The sequence below is a fragment of the Chelonoidis abingdonii genome, chromosome 3 (assembly GCF_003597395.2).
Source record: "Chelonoidis abingdonii isolate Lonesome George chromosome 3, CheloAbing_2.0, whole genome shotgun sequence".
Lineage (NCBI taxonomy): Eukaryota > Metazoa > Chordata > Testudines > Testudinidae > Chelonoidis > Chelonoidis abingdonii.
In genome coordinates this window covers 62,480,770-62,502,247 of record NC_133771.1, presented here as the reverse complement: position 1 = coordinate 62,502,247, position 21,478 = coordinate 62,480,770, and the positions used below count along the sequence as shown (strand labels likewise).

The window sequence follows — 21,478 nt, the reverse complement described above, 5'->3', positions numbered from 1 at the left end:
TAGAAGAGGCTTCTGTTGTTTATCATGGTGCTACTGAAGTCTTCTGGGGCTGACAGATGCCACTCCAGAAGGTTAATAAGATGAAGACAGCTCTTCCAGCTGGACCATAAGACGGATTATGTCTGAGCAGTAGATAAACAGATTATTCCAGAAACAGACACTGTTGGGTTTTTTTTAAAAAACTTCGTCACTCGTCACATTTAGGAGTTCACCACTCCAGTCCCCCTTTCAGTCTCCTGGACTACTAGTGTCTGTGTTTGAGGGGTTTGTTCAGTAACTGTGTTCTGGCACCTGTTTCACTCTTTGCCTGAGATTCAAAACAATTCAAACTGTTGGGCACTTTCTTAAAAAACTAGGAATAAGAGGCAGTTTGGGAATTTTAGTTCTTAAAAAGAAATCTGTTAGCCAGTCTAAACTAGTCATATTTCCTGCATGACAATCCTTGAAAGTTCTGAATTGCCAGCATGCATTTGAAAACTGGATTAATATTTCTGGTCATTTGTCTTGCTCTCCAAATTCAAGGAAGCAAAGGTAAGTTCACTTTTTTTATTTTATATATTTATTGTGTCATAGTTGAAGAATCTTTGGAAAGATCAAGTTGTTTTCCCTAGCTATAAAAGTCACTGCCTAGAATTGGGTGCTATAGAAGTCTAGGTTAGTGCTACTGTTAACTTGACAGGCTACCCTAAGAAAAGGTTGACTTAACTTGTATCACATAGGTTTGCTCAGCATTAAACTCTCTGTAAAAGATGCACTTTAGTTTATTTACTTATTTATATTTCTAGATAAAAGAACAATTACAAATTACGTAGAAGGGGCGAATAGCTGAAGTGAATGCATAAGAAAATGATTGTACTCTTAATGAGAATTCGTTGTTACTGAACTGGAAAGAAAGCAACAAAGCGTATTTTCGGCTTTACTGGGCATTGTCATGGCCAACTTAAAAGGCTCCTAGGTATATACACAAATATTGTAGGTGGAAACAATACTGCCAAAAAAAACCCAGAAAATATCAGTATAAATAAGGACTACGTTACTGATACATATGTACAGCTGAACAAGTGGAAAATATAAACATTATAAAAGAGAAATGAAAAAGAATACACCTGCTGACTTAAGTACTTAGTGAAAAATGTAAAAAAAAATCATAATAGTACTTTTTCTGATATGTAACAAATTTAAAAGCTGTTTCAATGAGTAGATTCCTACAAAAAATAAAAGGAAGGATTGATTTGTAAGCCTTTAGGCAGAATAATAGCAAGACAGAAGGGAGACAACTATTCTATATTCAGTGAAGCAACTAACAATTGTTCCTTTGGACATATTGAAAAGTTCACAAGTCTTTCTTTAATTTTTCAGCATGAACAAGAACAAAAACAAAAAAGTTGAGATGTGTTTTTCCTCTTGTTCATTTACATACAGGAGAAAAAAAGCATCAGATTTTATTCTTATCACAAAAGGTTGTTGGGTTTTTTGTTTGTCTGGCTATACTGAAAGGAGTACAGGGGACATTTGACATGGGTTTAATCAGACCACAACTTTATTATTAGATGTCTGGGACTACCCAGCAGATAAAAGTGTACAGAGCAGGTAACCCCATGTTTATTCCATAATTATCCAGGGTTTGTTTGTTTGATTTCATTTTTGGTTTGGGGGTTTTATTTCCTTGTTTGTTGTTATTTTTTAGATTGTTTACTAACTTTTCTGTCTGTCTTTGACATTTATGTCATCTAATTAAAATCCCAGGCCGCTATTGCTTTATACTTTGCCTAAGGGATTCATAAATGGCCTATCACATCTTGCTTTCTTTCAGTCCTAGTCATGTTAGTTAAATGCAGCGATCAGGCAGTATCAGAAAAAGAGCATTTCCATTTGTATTTAAATGTTTGTAGAGGAAGAGAGACCCCCAGCATTCTTTAGTCTGCTGTTAATAACATTTAGAAATCTTTATTTGTGCAGCAAAGACTATTACCATTTTTCTGTTTGCAGATTTTGTTTTTGTTTTTTTAATAATTGTTTTAGCTCACTGAAATATAGACATACAGCTATGGAGAAGATTTAATGCAACCAAGTACTGAGGATATTTTTCCTTGGAAAAACATAATGGGTCAGCTAAGTGCTAGCACCAGTTGCAGTTAATTCATATGGTGCTGCTTTACCTTTTCATTTCACATAAATAATTGCAATGAATTACTTAACATTTGGAAGTACGGCAGAAAGGGAATCAGTGAGAGTGAGTATATAAATCCAATTCGTGTGATGAGGAAAAAAAGATTTACCAAACTGCATTGCCTTTGTATTCAAGGCATGCATTTACATTACATGCATTTACATTACATTACATGCATTTACAAAAGTATAAGATGAAACATTCTGTGTTGTTATTAATGCACTAATGATGGTATCAATAATACGTACAATTGTGATTTATAAAACTAGAAAGAAATGAAACGAAAAGTAAAGCTGAATATTCTGGCTTATCATCATTTCTTGTACCTAGATATTGCAATACATCTGAGAACAGTATAATTGGATGGCATGTTACAAAGAGAAGTCTAGGCTTAATATTAGGGGAAACATCCTAACAAAGTGCCAGACTGGTTTGTGAGTGTTTTCTGCAAGAGATTTAATAGAAGTCCCATTACTGGAACATGTAATAACAACTGTGGAAGACATGCTAGATAATATCTAGAGATCATCTTGCACCGAAAGAAGGAAAGGACTAAATGATTAAATAGACTTTTTCATCTCTACTATTTTTAATTCTTTAAAATAAACATCAGCAAACAACAGTTTGATCAAATATTATTGCAATACTTAGGAACAAAGATTATAGGAATTTCCTGGCTTTGGTTGGTTTATCAGGCAGTAGTTTGTTATATACATTCATTTTTAATAATAATTGGTAAAATTCCCCCCCCAATGTTTATAATATTTGTCCATACACATATTGGTATTATTTTTGTTCTCATACATATTCATTATTAATATTGTATAGGAAAACCATTTTAAAATTAAATTCTGCTCTCAAATATACATGCATTGACTTCAAAGGTATTTAGGTGTTCAAAGATGCAGACAGGTGGCTCATGGGAGTCTCAGAAGTGTCGAGGGCCCAGAACCTCAAAAGTATTTAGATGTCGAATCAATGGGAATTCAGATGCTTTGGAAAATCCCACTACTTGACTATCTGCATCTTTAGGCACCTAAATACATTTAAAAATCTCACCCTAACTACTTACATTCAAGTAGTGGGTATTAGTGGATAGCGGAAATAATCTAGATGTGTTCAGAACTTTCATGGCCCTTCCAATCTACTATACAGTACAATTGCTATACATGGATAGTTGGAGATACTAAGCATTCTTAGGAAATTGAAGGCTCAAATGCAAATTAACTTTTTTTCCTTTTAAAAAAAAATCTTCAGAATGTAATAATCTCTAAACCAGTTCATGGATTAATCAATTGCTGATTTTTTTTTTCCTCTATCACAGAACTGTCAGACTCAAATTGTTATTTTCAAGGTGGCCAAAAAAAAATGGAGTTAGTTTTCTGAGCTATTCTATTTTCTCCCTACCCATCTAATTTTGCTGTGAGATCTTCAACAAACAAGAAGACTACACATGTCAAAGGGAGTTTCTAGAGAGGAATACAAGGGGACTTCATGGGTTGAGTAGACAGAGCTTCAACAATGCTCTAGAACTTGTTAGTCCGAGGAGGATCCAAAGACTGAACTTGAACTCATGTTCTACGCATTACCCTACCACTTAGCTGGCACAACCCCTTTTTAACACAGAACTAAAACCCAACACAAAGTGTGTGCTACATTTCAACCTAGAATTAATGTGAGTTACAAAGCACTGAAAATACAAATTCACCAGTGAAAATGTTGATAGGTTCTGAGTTACAGCAGGATCTTCTAAAATTGTGTATTAAAATTATGTACCTTTGTACCCTGCTTTCAGTCAGAAAGACTGTATGCAAGCTACATAACAGTGCTCAAGTCTTCTAAGTTTGAGGGGGTTTTCAAATAGACAAGTATTCTCGATTCACTCACAGTCATTCTTTAGGAGACAATGGCTTTCTGTGTGCTCTGTGAAATCATTTTAATTCATGTTGACTTATCCCTTCCTGTTGAGCTGTGCCAATTCAACAGTAACTGTTGCAGATTTTTGTTACTATAATTGCCCTTGAGAAAAGGGTTAAACAAATCCCCCATAGGAAGGGGGGAAAAATCATTAAAAATTCAAAGAAACAAAACATAGGAATGCCAGATTTACTCATCAGAATTATTCCACAGTTCATCTATGAAATAAAAATTCATCTTGATGAATTAAGGATGGTAGCTTCCCTGTTTATGTTTATAAACAACTGAAAAAATTAAATTCATATTATTTTGAATGCAAAAATAGTGAATTAATTAGGAATGGTTTTTAATATTTAGCATTCCTTGACTTAACTCCAAATTTAAATATATGTAATAAAATATTAGTATTGTCAGTGAATATTAAACAGGAGTAGCACATGTATTCTAGATTTGCACACAGATACTGTGGTGATTGGTGCATTATAAATACTTAGACAAGATAGCTTTTAAGAGAAAAACAATAGAGATGACTCTAGAGGACAAGATATTTATTACCAATAAAGAGCTGTCTCCCCTTGAAGGATCTAAGTTAAAGGCCACAGTGAAGGGACTTTTACCCAAATTATTTTCCACATGCTAGAAAGCCATATTTAGGTTTAGTACATTCTGCACAAGTTCTTACAGTCCCTCGTAACTATGGTATCTTAGCACCTTCTAATCAGACATTAAGTAACAAGACTAACTTCAGTCATGTGTGGTTCGTGTGCTCTCATTCTTTCCTTAAGAGAAAAACTGTATATGCATTCTGGTGTATTTGTTATGAGATTTAATTTTTTTTCACCCTAAATTATATGTACAAGTTTATCATGGACACAGGACTAGCTGTGTCTCTGCCCCTTTTCGGTCTCTCTGAGGGCACCATCTCTGAAGGCCTGTTCCCCTTACATAAGAACATAAGCATGGCCATACTGGGTCAGATTAAAGGTCCATCTAGCCCAGTATCCAGTCTTCTGACAGTGGCAAATGCCAGGTGCTTCAGAGGAATGAACAGCACAGATAATCATCAAATGATTCATCCCCTGTTGCCCATTCTCAGCTTTGGGCAGTTCTCTGTTCTGCTTCTGGTGACATCCCCTGTTGCCCATTCCCAGCTTCTGGCCTCATCTGTCTTGGGTTGAAACCATCATCTTACTTCACCCTCAAACAGCTGCTCTCTTCACCCTTTAGTTGATCTTCCCCAAGCAATGAACTATCTTGGTGGTGCTTGTACATATCAAAGGATAGATAAAGTTGGATGTCATCTGCAAATTGGTGGCACTTGAGCCCATGTTGTCTCACAGTTCTCCTAGTGACTGCATGTAGATGCTGAATAGCATTGAATAGAACAGTGGTTCTCAACCAGGGGTACATGTACTCCTTGGGGTACACAGGGGTTTTTCAGGGGATACTCAACTGATCTAAATATTTGCCTAGTTTTACAACAGACTACATAAAAAGCAATAGCAAAGTCAGTACAAACTAAAACTTCATAGACTGTGATTTGTTTATACTTCTCTGTATACTACACACTGAAATGTAAGAACAATATTTATATTCCAATTGGTTCATTTTATAATTATATGGTAAAAATGAGAAAGTAAGCAATTTTTCAGTAGTAGTGTGCTGTGACAGTTGTGTGTTTTTATGTCTGATTTTGTAAGTTTTTAAGTGAGGTGTAACTTAGGGGTACACAAGACAAATCAGACTCTTGAAAAAGGTACAGTTGTCTGTAAAGGTCAGGAGTCACTGGTATGGAGAATTGATCCTAAAGGCACTCTTTAAATGAGGAGCCTAGTGGCAGAGGTGCAGTGTCTCTTCACTGTCCTTTGGATGCATCCCTCAAGGAAGCACTTGAATCATTATAGAGCATTCGCTAGGACCCTTGCCACCTCTCTCAGGTGGGGCAGCAGTATTCGCAGGGTCAACAGTATCAAATCCTGCAGAGAGGTCCAGGAGAATAAGAGTGGATGTCTGTCCTCTTCCACTAACATCAAGAAATCATCCACCAATGACATTAATGCTGTTTCTGGCCCATGTCCTGGCCTGAAACCTGATTGTGCTGGATCCTGGGTATTGGCTTCAGCTAGATGAACTCATAGAAGCCTTTGGCTAGTTTCTCTAAGAACTTGCTCAGGAATGGAAGGTTTTATACTGGGCAGGGCTTGAATAGATTTGCTGCACCCAGAATGCATTTCTTCAGTGCTGGTTCACTTGGTTGAAGGAGGAAGGGAAGATTCCTTTCCTGAATGAGGCATTGGTTATTTCTGTCAGGAAAGACCCACTCACTTTTACCAAGCAGGAAAGGCAGGGTCCAGATTCACTGGTCTTAAGTCAAGATTTCTTCAATGTGACCAATACTTCTTGTAGAGTGAATGTGTGAACTCAGACTGAAGATGAGCTGTTTGTTGGTCAGTGTAAAGGCTTGGATCTGTGCAACAAGAGGAACCTTCCCAAATATGTGTGATCTTTTACAGCAAAGTAGGAGGATTGTTCTTCACTGAGCATGATGCTGTGTATACTTGACTGTAGATAGTAGGCAGTCAGTGTCAATAAAGCAGTTTTCCACCCTGACTAGCTCCTTAGGTTAGGATTTGGCAGGTTCTATGGATTCTGAGAAGAAGTTCTCTTGGCCTGTTATATACCCTCAAAATAGGATTGGAGAAATTCTGTTTCAATCTATCTGCTTCAGCATTTGTTTAGAGTGATTGGTGTTTGAGTTTCCATCTCTCTCTCTCTCTTCATCTGGTTTAGGATGTCAGAAAACCAAGGACATCTGTGTGGGCAAGTGGGAAAAACAAAAATTTGGAGGAGGGGAGCAGTATGTCAGTGGTCAAGTTCCTTAGGGATACTCAGTTAAGGAAATGAATTCCTTCCTATTCACTGAAATTCCAAAGCACCTTGTGCACTGTTGAGTGAAAACAGTGATGTCTAGTACTGCAATGCTAATCCAAAGAGGTTCCTGAGGGAGAAAAATCAAGTTGCCCTTATTTAGTTCACTATCCCTTTGCTTATCTATTTTAAAGTCATTGCTTTAAAAAAAAACAAAAACCTGTGTTTTGCAAATAATAGGTTTTTTTCTCCTAATCTAGAGCTTTAAGACTGTCATTTTGTAAACTTCATATATGGAAATAAATCATCAAAAATTCTTCTATTGTTTTGTTTTAATACATGCTCTTGACTCTCAGGATTTTTCTTTGCTAATTATTAAATTGGATCAGTCATTCGTTCATACATGGAAATGGCCTCAGCAGTACATTGTGTCATTTAAATATTACATTACAGTAAGACAATTTCTCCAGACTTTGATGGGAATTTTGCCTAAGTAAATAATGAAGGCCACACAATCATCCTATGGAGCAGCTAGAGATGACAGACCAAAACCACAGCTTTCCTGGTTTCTCAAGGACAGAAATCCCATGGATTCTGGAACATTCTAAAGATTGTGGCTCCATACTGTACTCCCTTAACCAAAAAGAGGCTGGATAGCCATCTGTCTTGGATAGTTTAGACCAGTGGTTCTCAAACTGTGGGTCGGGACTACAAAGTGGGTCACAAAGGGATTTTAATGGGGTCACCAGGGCTATCTTAGACTTGGTGCAGTCTGGGGCTGAAGCCTGAGCCCCAGTGCCCAGAGCTGAAGCTGAAGCCTGGGGGCTTCAACCCTGGGTGGTGGAGCTCAAGTTACAGGCCCCCTGCCTGGGGCTGAAGCCTTGACATTTGGTTTTGGCCTCCCAGCCTGGGGCAGTGAGGCTTGGGCTTTGGTCCCTCAACCCAGGGCGACAGGGCTCAGGCTTCGGTCCCTTTTCCTGGATTGTGTAGTAATTTTTGTTGTCAGAAGGGGACTGCAGTGCAATGAAGTTTGAGGACCCCTGGTTGAGACACAACAAATCCAACATCTCAGGCAAGGCATTAGGTCTCTTCTAAACCTATGGTTCTATGATTCTATGATAAGATTTATAGGGCCATGATCTCTGTGTTGGCTACTGCCCCCCAACATGCTAAGGGAGTTTTGTATTTTGGGGAGGAGGGGTAAATTGGGGAGGAAAGTTGAGACAGGATCAAAATTATCTAGCATGAGGCAATCACTGCAGGTTTGTGGAAATACACTGTAGCAGAAAGTGGCCATCCTCCAGCACAGGGTTACATTAAGTCATATGTACTATAGGCCTGTGTCCATGGTCCCAGATCCTGGAATCATGTGATTACTTCAGACTCTCACTTTAATTTTTATTTTTTAAAGGTCAGTTTTTATCCCTCGTGTTTCTCAGCAAAAGTTTGGAAATGTGACCCAAATGTAGCCAATATATGTTATCTGAGTGAGTTGGCAGACCGTCCAAAACAATAGCACCAAGAAGCATAAATAGCACCATACGTTTCACTATGGGGTGTTAAGCCCAGGACCCACCACTCTGGGGGCTCTGACAATAGACCCGAGCAAAATACTGTATTTTTGTGGGCTCAGTCCATCAGCCAGAGCAAATAAACACCCCCCAAATGCTGGGATAAGGACTGGGAGACCCCTTCTGACACCGCTTTTGTTCCTAGTTTCCCAAAAGGAGGAAGCCTGTGCTGTCACTTTTAAGGGAAAGAAGAAAATCCATGCTTACTGTCCCTGCCACTTGGGCAGATGAGGGGGGCCCTGACACTCAGGGCCAGCCCATCACATTTTGGCACCTGAGGCGGGGAGCTCAAATGATGCCCCTGCCCCTCACTTGGGCCAAAAGAAGGTCTCAATTCTGCCTTCTTCCTGTTCTGCTCCTCTCATGGTACTGCTCTGCTACCTACCCCAATAAAGGAGAACTAACAACTTAAAATGCCTTGTTGAAAAATGTTAAGTAACACTTAACTTTCAAATGCCTGGACAGCAAATGTAACTTTCCTTGTCGGCATAGTAAACACTGGCATTTTTATGTGTTTGAATAATTAAAGTAGTGCTTTCCGTACCTTCTTGGTTGCAAAGATTTGAACTGGTTCCTGAAGGTCCACAGTCTGGGCCAGCTCATGCTCCATTGAGATGGTTGCAAGGCCATGTCATTGTGGAGTGTAGATGTGTTTTTATTAACTTCAGCTTGAAGAAACTGTGTTCTCCACAGGCAACTGTTACAGGAAGTGTTAGAAGTATGCACAGAGCAACAAAAGCATTTGGAAAGAGGATGGTCATCTTATTTGTGGACATATTTTCCAGAACAGCCTTTGGAGTTGATCCTGCTGAAATGTATTGTGAAAGGGCTTTCAGTTCATCACCTAAATCACTCTCATCAATATCGCGAATGTCATCATGTGTCAACACTGTCTCTACTGCCCTGCATTGCTGGTGCAGGCCTTCTTCAGGTATAGTGAGGAGTTTTGGAATATCATACAACATCCCAAATATACTGCTGTTTTCCTTGAGCTGCATGAAACATTCTTCAACTGACTGTATTGCACAATCTAGCACCTGGTTAAAGAATTCAACTTTGAATTGTTGTTTGGGGTCTCTTATGGGATTATCCCATGCTATGTAATCAAAATGTCTTCTTCTTTGGTGTCTCTTCTATTCTTGAATGGGTGGGAAAATAGCTTCAGTGTGAAGTTCCTCTGCCAACTTCTGTGTACTCTTCAGAATGTTTTGAAATCCCTCATCTGACCACTAAGACTGTAAGTATAACTTTGTTTTGTCCAGTTGTTCTATTTCTCCAGATATATCAAGGTCAACACCTTGGAGTCTCTTGCTTACAACATTTGTTTCAAAAAGTATGTCATGCCACAACACTAAGCCACACAGAAATGTGAAGTTATGTATTTTTCTGGTGATTCCATTTCCCTCTGCCACTGTTCTTTCACAAACAGTTCCTGTGATAGCATTATCTTCCATAATGGCAACTATGGCAGCATCTATCTTCCCAATTTGGTGTTTGATAGGCTTTATGGCCTCCACTCAACTTCCCATCATGTGGCAATCAGTGGTTTCAGTGCCGGAGAGGATGTTCCCAGATGTTGCTTCAAAATTTGCCAGCAATGAGTTGATGCAGAGAAAAAAACATAGATACTTTGAGTTACATTAAAAAATTCATCAGCCTCACTAGAAGCATCACTGACCACCAAGTTCAATGAATGAGAACTGCATGGGACAAAAAAAGCTTGAGGGTTTAACTCTCGGATCCATGTCTGCACTCCTCTGTTCTTTCTTCTCATGTTGGCACTGTTATCGTAGCCCTAACCTCTCATGTTAGCTCTCTCAATTTCCTTATCTTCCAGCTTTTTAAGAAGCACATTTGTCATACTAGCTCCTGTAGTATCATCAACGGCAATAACTTCTAGAAAATGCTCTCTGACAGTCACCATTGCAGGGACATTTTTCACTAGATTCTGTTGTTGTTACTAAATGCACCATTAAAGGCATTTGTTCCATATGGCTGATATCAGATGTGCAATCCAGAATAACAGAGTAATATCTTACTGACCTCAGATCTCCCACATCTTCTGTTTGACTTTTGTTGCCAGTAATTGTATGATCTCATTTTGAATTGTTTTTCTAACGTAGTGGTGTGTATACATTTCTGGGGTGGTGACTCTGCTTAGATGCTCCTGGAGTACAGCATCAAACTCAGCCATCAGATCCATAATTTTAAGGAAGTTTCCATTGTTTGGCACATACAGCTGATCTGAAGTGCTACGCAGTGCTAAGTTTTGGGTAGCAAGCATTCTCACAATGGCAATGAGTCTCTTCAGAACATTTTGCCAGTAAAGAAACTCTGATACAATCTTCTCTTGATGCTGATCATCTATGGGGGCCTTTAACCATAATCTCATCTCAAGCTCTTTCCACCTATGGAATGCTCTCCGGTGATTTGCTGCCTTCTCATTGCATGCCAGATTTATAGCCAGATTTTTCCAGACCTTTGTTCCTGTAGAACCCAATGTGGCTGGAACATTAGACTGGACGAATTTGCAACAAAAACAGTATTCAGCATTCTGGGTTTTTGAGTACATAAGCCATGGCCTCTCCACTTTGTCACCATTGGGGATTTCATGCCAGTAATGTGTTGGATGGAAACTTCTATTTTCATTTTCTTTGGGGAACATGAATTTTTTCACTTGCTATGGCCCATGCAGTACAAGGAAGTCCCTCAGGCTATTGCTCAAGTGAGTCCACAGTTCTGGATCATATGAACATAAGGAACTAAACTCAGCAGCAGCTGTTTCTTGCGCCTCCATCATACTCTTCTCTGATCTGCACTTTTCTTCAGGACTGTGCACGGTTACATCCATTTGAAATGGAGATATGGATGCTGAAGTAGCTAACAGGTCACCTGCACTCTGACTAACTGGAAGATCAGGCATCTCCTCACCACTCACATTCTCACTGGGGTCAGAAGGCTCACCATGAACATTTGTGTCTATGTATCTCAGGAGAGCTCCTTCCTGCTTAGATAGAAAAGCTTCCTTTGCTTCCTTTCTTTTTCCAAATGCTGCCCCAGAGGGGCGTTTTCTTCTTTCGCTCATGACTGCTGTTCTGTGCCAGCTATAGTGGCTCTCAAGACTCAATTGAAGGGGACAAATAAGCAGGCTGGTAGCAGGGCCTGAGTGAGGGAAGGTATCAGTGTCTTAAGGACCTAACTGGCTCCTACTACTTCAGTTGATTGTCTGTTCTCCTCAAGTGGGTTCAGGGAAGCAGCAGGAAACAGAAAGCTCCCTGGGAAGCTGGTTTTAATCAGTCCAGGCTCCTGCTAGAGAGGTACATAAGAGGCTCCTCCTCCTCTCTCTCCCTGCAGCTCCTGCTGCTTTCTGTTAATCCCTCTCATCTTTTCTCCAGCCTGTCTGTTATGTCTCTTGTGCCCTCCTTCCTCCAGCACAGCATTCCACCATCTCTGTGCATCTAGAGCAGAAAGAACACATATGCACCAGCAGACACAATTTTCTACATTCTGGGTCCTAGTGGTGCCCCCCCCCCCGCAACAGTCTGGCACCTGAGGTGACCACCTCAGTTCACCTCATGGTAAGGCCAGTCCTGCTGACACTGCTGCTCTGAGTGGGCAGCTGAGTTGCATGGGTAGGGACCTGCATTGCCTTAATTATAGCCTTTTTCAGTCCTGTCGCTTGTCTCCCCATTAACTCCATCCCCATGGAACTGGGGTGGAGGGACTGCCATGGTATCAGGACACACTGAAGAGTGTGTTGCAGAGGCCCTGCCGACCACTGGCAGGTACCACCAGATTTGGTTCGTGATCGCTCTCGCTATTGAATGGGAGTATGGTTCTGAATAAGAAGTCCAGCACTTTTCCTTTTATCTGTACCGATTTCACCTTATATGCTCTACTGCTCATGTTAGATTCTTTCTTCATATTCTTTCTTCATATTAATCAATCACTTCCAGAGAGCTGCTGATCTATTTTTAATTTTATGTCATTATCCTTGCCTACAGCTACAGACTTAAATATCAAATAGTGTACTGTGTTACTTGCTGCACACTTAATTCTTGCTTTTGGGTGACCTAAACACATTGATAGGAAAGCCGTTTTGAAATAACCCAACTGGTAATTTCTTTACCACCAGTTATTTTTTTCTTCCTTGAATGAGTCTTGGGTTTTAATTAGTAATTAATTTACTATGAAAGCAGTATGCCTCATTTATCAATCAACCCTTCCTCTCTGCACTTAGAGAACATGCTCTTATATTACAGAGACTAACTTGCTTTTTTTTTTTTTATTGATTTCAAACTTGGGGTTGATTTCAGGCAGTTTTTCTTTTCCTTCTGAATTATTCAAACTAACATTTTTGTCCTGATGTCACCCTTTACTTTTCTATTCGAGCATTCAGAACTTTGAAACTCTTCTCTTTGCATATAATCAACTTTCTGGCATCTAGTCAAACTAAATGTCATATTCTGAATTAACCCAGTAGCATAATGCAGTCACGTATATTTTGCAGACCTGAAAAAGAAAAAATGAGAACTAGGAGAAACAGGTAGTGTTGGCAGTCAGAAATAAGAATATATATGTATAAAAGGACATCCACTGTAATAATGGGAAAGGAACCATGGATGCAACCTCCTTGCTCCTCTCTTTAGAAAAGAAAAAAAATCCCACTGACCTACTCCATGAAGTTTTTTAATTTTTTTTTTCCTAGGAGTCCTGTTAAATAGCCACATACAGTAGTCTCCTTTTACCTTCATGTAAATTAATAGAGCTTGTCAGGAAATGTTTGATGAAATATTATTGTCAGAAAATACTGATTTGTTGAAACAAACTTTTTCCACAGAAAAAGGTCAATTTGACAAATTTTCCAACCCCAAAAATTTTTGGAAAAAAAGTGAAAATTACCAAAAGGTTTTGTTTCAACACTTTTGAAACAAAAGATTCTGATTTTCCTGTTTAGGACTACCATAGTTTGAGAACCTGTGTTGTAAACAGGGCCAGCTCCAGCTTTTTTGCCACCCCAACTAGCAAAGAGAAAAAAAAAAGAAAAGCCCAATTGAGCTGCCGCCAAAGTGCCACCGAAGAGGAAGTGAGGCACTGAAGAACCCGACGACAATGACCCGGACGTGCCGCCCCAACAACGAATGACTGCTGTCCCTTTCTATTGGCCGCCCCAGGCACCTGCTTCCTTCACTGGTGCCTGGAGCCAGCCCTGGTTGTAAATGTCTGAGATCAGGACTGGGGGAACAGGGATTCCTGATTTTAATATCTGCACTGAAACTAACTCCTGCCTTGGCGCTGGTAAAGACACTTTACCAGTCTTCCTCAATTATGCCATCTGGAAAAGGGCGGGAATTATACCCATCTCCTTCATAGGGTAGTTAGTGAGGATTAGTTAGTTAAACGTTTGTAAAGCACTACATAAAAACCTAAAGTTTATTATTAAAAAGTCACCATACTGTGGCCGATGTCTGTTTTCCTGAACTAGAATTATCATGATGAAATAAAAACCATCTTCCATACATCTCCTGAAGTTAAAACTGGTACAAATGCCTTTGCCAATTAACAGGTCTAAACAAAAGTGCAAAAGAATTGTGCAGAGCAAATGTCTTATGTATACACACAACAGTGAAAAATACCTCTCCCAAAAAAATTCTTTGCTTTAAACTAAAATACGTTCCCATATTCCTGGGATTCTTTGGAATGTGGTTTCTTCAAAAAGTGTTCTGGGTATTGGGCTTAATAAATACACTATATAAAATTGAGATGATCTGAGTCTACTCAGATATAAAGGGGGTGGGGGGAGAAAGAGATAGGGTAGACTACAGTCTATAGGCACATCACCACCTGGCAAAGGACTTATGTATGTGTATATTTTTATTCAACAGGAGGAGACAAAGATGCACACAAAAACAAGCTGCATAATCCAATGACACATATTCAAGTATGGAAAATGTTTAAGCCATTTAGATGCTTATCCCCTTTGGTGAAAATTTCTCAGGTGTATAATTGACAGTTTCCACTAAAGCAGGGGTCTAAATGAATATTTCTATCCACAGAGAGTTTGCTCTTCAATTAGCATTCAGTAAACTCTGGGAAACATTATGAAGAGACAGTGGGTTTTCTAAGTCAAGTTTTATAGATGTTTGACAGGAGAGTGAGCTCACAAGTTCATATAGTAGGAGTCATGTGTACAAAAAGGAAAGGTCACCTATGCAATGCAAATAGAGTGAAATTCATCCAGGTAAACTAAGCCCATGCGAAGCTGTCTGCCCCATTCAGGTCCCACTGTGCCCCTGTATGTGGAAAAGGGAGATTGTGGCTGGAGTAGATATAGCAGAGGAAGATTACTCCTGCCCTGAACAGCAAAGCAGAGCATGGGCTATTGAAGGTGGGTCAGGAGGGTAAGTACATGTAAGTACAATATAAATACAATGTCCCTGATCCAGCAGCCTAAATCCCAATCTTAGCATAGGTGCCACAAGCTGCAGTCACTATTCCAGCACTGACTACAGACTCTCCATCATAATAGTCCTGTAAATAGAATGGATCTTAATTCAAGCTAATGCCAAAGGGTCAAATCCTAGAAAAGAAGCAAATCCTTCGTGAAAGCTCTTTGCTTCATACAAAAGCTATCATGGGCTTAGCGACAAAATCCTCAGTCCCAACTGGTCAGAAGGCCTGTGCAGCTGGGCCATAACCACAAATACAGCGTGTGGGCTGGAGCATAAACCATAGCCTCCTGCTCTCCCCTCTGCTTGGGCTTTTGGCCTCATCCAGCATATCTCATCCTTGCAAAGGAGTTTGCACGGTCCTGCCTTGGAGATCTTACTGGGATGGAATCTTCCTGCATGAGATTTCCATTGCTGCTACTGCCACAGGTCGTGCATAGGATGCATCAGTATTTGGCCCATTATGGTTTCTGGTAGCTCTTGACAGCATTTGCATGGAGCAAAATCCTTTCATGTTGTCTCACCTTTATGGATCATATCTGGGCACCATTAAAAATATAGCTGTTTATTATTGATTTGCACCCTGAATATGGAAACATTACTTCATTCATAAACTATGGTGGATACAAGGACAGGTAAAATATATCAGAAGCACTAATCTATCCCTCTCCGTCTGACCCCTGTCATTTCTTCAGAATATTTTCCCTCTTTTTGCTCATTTGCGGTGGGACATGTCAATTACACATTGATAAAAATATTTACATGATAAGTGAACTGCAGTGATTTGATATGACAAATGTTATAACACTGTATCCTCATTTTCACATCCCTTGCAGATGATTAGGCAGTTCTACTTAGGCAAGTCTAAAAGTTGCTGCCATGCAACCTGCAGTGTGATTTAAAATGCAAAAACAATTGTGTATTGGCTTCACTTTGTAAATATCCAGCCACTGAATGGTACTCACTGTCACCAAATGGTCAATGCTTAACATGTGTGATAAGTAGTAGTCTTGTGTATGTGAACAGTTAATTATTACTATAACCTGTAAAAACCACATTCCACAATTTCTACACATGGAGAATTTGATGCTGGTTCAGATATTAATTAAGAACTCAACAATAGCCATGTATATAAGGAAAGCCTCTTCCATCTCCAGATTTTCCATCCCTTTTTTGTCACATCCAGTATTTCTGCTACTCATTTCCATTCTATTTCCTCCCCATTTTTCTGCAAGACTGTAATCCACTGAGTTCCAAATGGTCAAACTGATGATATCCTCCTTATTTTCTCTTTATCCATCTGAAAACAACTGACATAATTTCAGTGATGCTGGAACCAAAGTGCTGGAAGGTGCTGCCACACCTCCTGGTTTGAAATAGTATTAAGAAACACCAAATACATGGTTTCCATCGTGAGCACCCTGCCTAACTTGTATTATTTGTTTTAGGCAATTTCTTCAAATTCACAGAAAAATAGACTTGATTTGTTTTACTCTTAATTTTCCAATAGTCTTATTTTCTTGTAAATGTGGTCTCTTGGTTTATCACCTTTCTCCTCAAACTTAGAAAGTTTGAATATTTTCAAAATGCAATTGTTGTTTGCAGCCAATTTATCAGCATCCAGGCTACATGCACATTATGTCAGCGTCTTATTTTGTGCCTCAAAAATTTTTCCAATTATCTATAGAATTCACCCTTCCTTTTCACAGCAGTTCTTTCAACTAACAATTTTATTTACATTTATGACTAAAGAATGTATCAGGCCTATTAAAATACATCAAAGTATCCTTAAAAGTGCATTTTAACATAAACATTATAATTAATGCAGCATTAAAGAACAGAATCTAAACTACACTGATTGCTTCACCCAAGGGCTTCTTCATTATCTTCATCAAAAGGCTACTTTGTCAGCTCACCTTATTTTTGCTCTGTTAAACTTTTTAAAATCAAACTTGAACTGCTGTGTTGTGTGATAATATGTTGGGTGTGTTGTAGAAATGGAACAAATGTGTCCTGAAGAACTCTCATTCTGAATATAGAGGTATCTGCTAACCTGCAGCTAAATTGAGGGATTTTGTCACCCTGGAAGCATTGCCATTCCTTATGGATGTTATTCTCCCTAATACAACACAGTGTTACTAATGATATGACTTTATGCTAACATCTACAAGTTGCTACAAAGGCTTTTGTCACCTCTGTAGTGCCTACCATACAAGAATCTAAATGATTATGAAACCTTAAGTAGTACAGCAAGCAATGTCCATCCTCGTTTTTTTTCATGGCAAAATTGAGGCACACAGAGATTAAGGATCAAATTTTCAAAGGCACCTGAAGTGACTTTCAATGAAACTTAGATTCCTAAAGGCTAGATTTGTAAAGGTATTTAGGTGCCTAAAGGTGCCTATTGGGATTTTCGAAATAACTAGGCACTTTCATCAAGGTGAATTAGGCACCTTATCAGTTAGGCACTTTTGAAAATCCCACTTGCCACCTATATGAATCTTTAGGCACCTAAATATACCTTTACTACCTGCTTACATCACTTTTGGAAATGGGACTTAGGCTGTTAAGTCACTTGGGCCCAGATCCTCAAAGCTATTCAAGCATCTAGCTCCCATTGAATTAAGCCCCTAAATACCTTTCTGGATCTGGCCCTTAGGTGCTTTAGAAAATTTTACCCTAAGTGTTCTCAAGGTCACACAGTGAGCTAGTCAGAGTGAAGAACAGAAATCAGATATCCTGACTCCCAGTTTTATGGTCTGATCACAAGACCGTACCCACATCAGCACAGTATATCAGCCCAGTTGTTGACATGTTCACAGTAATGTAGGTATTTGAGAACCCTAGTGTTTGGTGTTTAAGATAACGTATTAAGAATAGACCAAAACCTATAGTGCATACAGAAAACCCACATACTGTGTGTTTATTTATTTATTTATGTCTCTCTATTATTTTACCCCTTACAGAAATCCCTAATAAAATAAATCGTAATGAAGCCAAACAGCTTGCAGAAAGAACAACAAAGAGATCCAGAGTGTCAACCATCAGGAGGATATTTGATATGGCAAAGCATCGGACAAAGAGGTCATCTGTTTTCCCAACTGGTGTGAAAGTCTGTCCACAAGAATCAGTGAAGCAGATTTTAGCCAGCCATCAAGCGTATTATCGGTTAAGAGGTGAGATGATGATTGCACCACATATTTTCTTCTTCTGAATCTTTCCTTAAATTTAAGAACCTCGACAATAGCCCTTTGGCACTCTGTTGTTCCCTAGTAGTGGGCTGAAAACTTGGTACTTACGCTTTTGTTAGACTGGTGAAAAGTTACCGGTATATCACCGTACAGTGGTGGCACAAGGTATGAGCAATAATTAAAATTATAATGTAGTGATGTAAACAAGAGATACTAAGTTCCTATCATAACCTCCAAAGAAGTTACAATGTGTTCTTGTTTAGCTGATGATAAAAACCAAATAATGGGTGAACTAACTGGTGGAGAAAGGCCACTTTTTTAAAAGATATAGCAGATGCCACAGATTTAATGCTTCCTTCCACCACTGCTCACAAGTGCTTCTATCCTCACTCCCTCCAGCACAGCACAAACGCTAGAAACACTAGTCTTGTCATAAAAAACACTTAAACTACAGTAGAACCCTGTTTATCTGAGCTTCCTATCCATTATCTAGCTCTTCACATTAACCAAACCACCAGCCACCCAAGCCTGACAGTGGTGGGGCTCGGGAAGTCAGCCCAGGGCAGATGGGGCTGCGGCTGTCAGCCCTGCCTGGGACTGATAGCCCACTCTCCCCAATTTAAAATAAGGGATGAAAAGCTCTTTCCCAGTTCTTCTGATTATCCAAAAGTTTGAATATCCGACATGGTCTCAGTCCCAAATACATTGGATAAACTGGATTCCACTGTGTGTTTATTGTTGATTGGATTTTGATAGTGTCCAAAATGTTCTAGGTACTCTCCAAACACAGAGCTAGACATAGTTTCTGCCCTGGAGAATTTACAGTTTTAAAAACCATTTTGTCACTATAAATAGCCATTCCACCTTTTATGTATTTTCCAGCTGAAATAAATGCAAGTGACTTGTAAGCACTACACCTCTACCTCAATATAACGCTGTCCTCAGGAGCCAAAAAATCTCACTGCATTATAGGTGAAACCATTTTATATCAAACTTGCCTTGATCTGCCGGAGTGCACAGCCCTGCCCCCCCGGAGCACTGCTTTACCATGTTATATCCAAATTCGTGTTATATCAGGTCGTGTTATAGCAGATAGGTGTATTTTCCTGCTGGAGCAGAACTGTGTGTATGCAAATAACACAATCACCTTTGAAGACCTTGGTTCAAATCTTAATCCCAAATGTACTTTGTTGTAGACTACAAATTAAATCGGGTTGAGTGGTTTATAAACGTAACAGAATGAACACACTAGGAGCCTGATCCAAAGCTCATTGAAGTAAATGGAGAGATTCTCACCCAGAAAATGTAGGTCCTCCAATGAAGGAGCACAGGAACTACCAGGTGTGACTTAAGGAACCAACCACATGGTGTGAATGGTAAATAATGAATGCTCATTAGTAAACTACTCATTCAGGGCCAGATTCTGCCACCCCTAACTTCTGCTAAGTAATACATTACTCCACAGGTGCTGCTCAGAAAAAAAAAAGGTACTATTCAATGTGAGTAAAATGTGGCAGAACATAGCTCTAAATGATTGCAAATAAGGAACAAATCAGTCAAAAGGACAACCTGCACAATGGCAATTCATGGACAGAAAACTTAATTAGGTAAATTATTCACTGTTAATGTGACCATCTCTAAGTCAGAGGAAAGGCTCAACGCTGGGAAGGCAGATGTTTCACAACTTATTATTGAGGTGTATTGACACAGCAGTGCGAACATGTTTATACGGTGCATGCCCACACTAGCTTTGAGAATAGCCATTTTTATCGCTGATTATTAATTTTTAGAGACCCTGAGGTTTCAGACACTGTATGCAATTCTCACCTGCAGTTACTGAAATTATCAAATATTAAAAGTGAAAGCTCCATCTTATAGTTATAAAATATTCAAAAATAACTCTGGAATTGCTGAAGGATACAGCTTTTAAATTGCTGAGAAGTTCGGTGCTAAAAGTATGCTACACTTCGAAAATGTTTGAGTTCATTTTCCTCTGAAGGGCAAACTTGAAATATAGATTTTAAATAGTGTGAGCTTTCATTCTGTGTGAGCACCATCTTTTCACAAAGCCAAAAATTCAGCTAGATTTGGTGACACTGAAAGTAATGAACAATGGATTCATCCAACAAATAATGAATAAAGCAATCATCCTGAAACAGGGAGGGAGGGAATTTTAGAGAAAGAAAAATAACTACTGTGTTCATAAATCTCAGAACTATTTTGTATTTCAAGCAACATTAGAGATGATATATAATGTTTAAGATATGTGATCCTTTAAATATTAATTGCCACATCAGTCACATAACAAAGATAGATGCTCTCAGACCAGAGTATGTATTACCAGAATCAGTTGTAAGTTTAATGGGACACTTTGCAAAATGAAAGATGCCTGATCTCTGTAACCCATGCAGAACATTTTGGGCAAGAGGAGGGACTGACATCTGTGCAGGGATTTGGGGCACTTGTCAATGGAGTTGGGGTGCCACTAGCTAATAGGAGTGTGGATCAGGTGATTATCTTTGTGGATCCATGAACAGTTGGGCCCCCAACTTCATCTTACAAGATAGAAGAGTACAATCAAAAGTTGTAGGTGTTTGCTGGGTAGAAGTGCTAACAGAATGGGGGGGGGGGGCCTGTTCCATCACACACACATATGTTCCATATCTTCATCTGTGTTTGGGGCACTTTCAAAATCTTTTCCCCAGACCTCCATCCTCAGTTCATTCAAATCACCTCTAAAAACTCACTTCTGTAGCATTGCCTAAAAAAGTCATGACCAGAAATGAAACCAATAAAATGTATGTCTGAGTAACCTTGCTGCCGTATTAGTAAAACCCATCTGCATCCTCCTCTTTCCCTGGTGCATGTTATGATCCTCACTTTTCCACCATTTAATTTGCAAGCTCCTTGGGGCAGGGACCTTACTTCTATGTGTTGTTTGTAAAGTGCATAGCACTCTTGTGGATACTATAAAATAAATAAAAATGTCTGGGGCCAGCCCCAAATATAAACTAGTTTATAAAATATTACAATTATATTTCATGGCTTTCTTGTATAAGGAGAGAGTAAATAGTCTATATAGATAGATGCATGTCTTCTGCTGAACATCAGGTTGGTGGGGGAAGGGGGGAGAGAGACCTCACACCATAGCATTAATTGCTGGAGACAGCTAAGAGGATCCATTAAGTAGAGCTGCTGTCAGAGCCTGAGTGCCATGTGATTTTTAGCCCCCTGAGCTCTTCTTCTGAAATCTCCATCCCTGGTTTTTTTCCCCTTGTGCTCACTTTTATTTTCCCAAATGATACAGAACAG

At 39.2% G+C, this 21,478-nt stretch overlaps 1 protein-coding gene across 1 annotated transcript in view; it reads left to right on the top strand.

Moving 5' to 3' along the window:
• The first annotated feature begins 464 nt into the window (after positions 1-464).
• IMPG1 (interphotoreceptor matrix proteoglycan 1) overlaps positions 465-21,478 on the top strand; it is a 99,644-nt gene continuing 78,630 nt past the window's right edge. Inside the window, exons 1-2 of the mRNA XM_032779814.1 lie at positions 465-531; positions 17,942-18,151. Of these exons, the coding sequence (XP_032635705.1) occupies positions 465-531; positions 17,942-18,151 (277 nt within the window). The remainder of the gene's footprint in view (positions 532-17,941; positions 18,152-21,478) is intronic.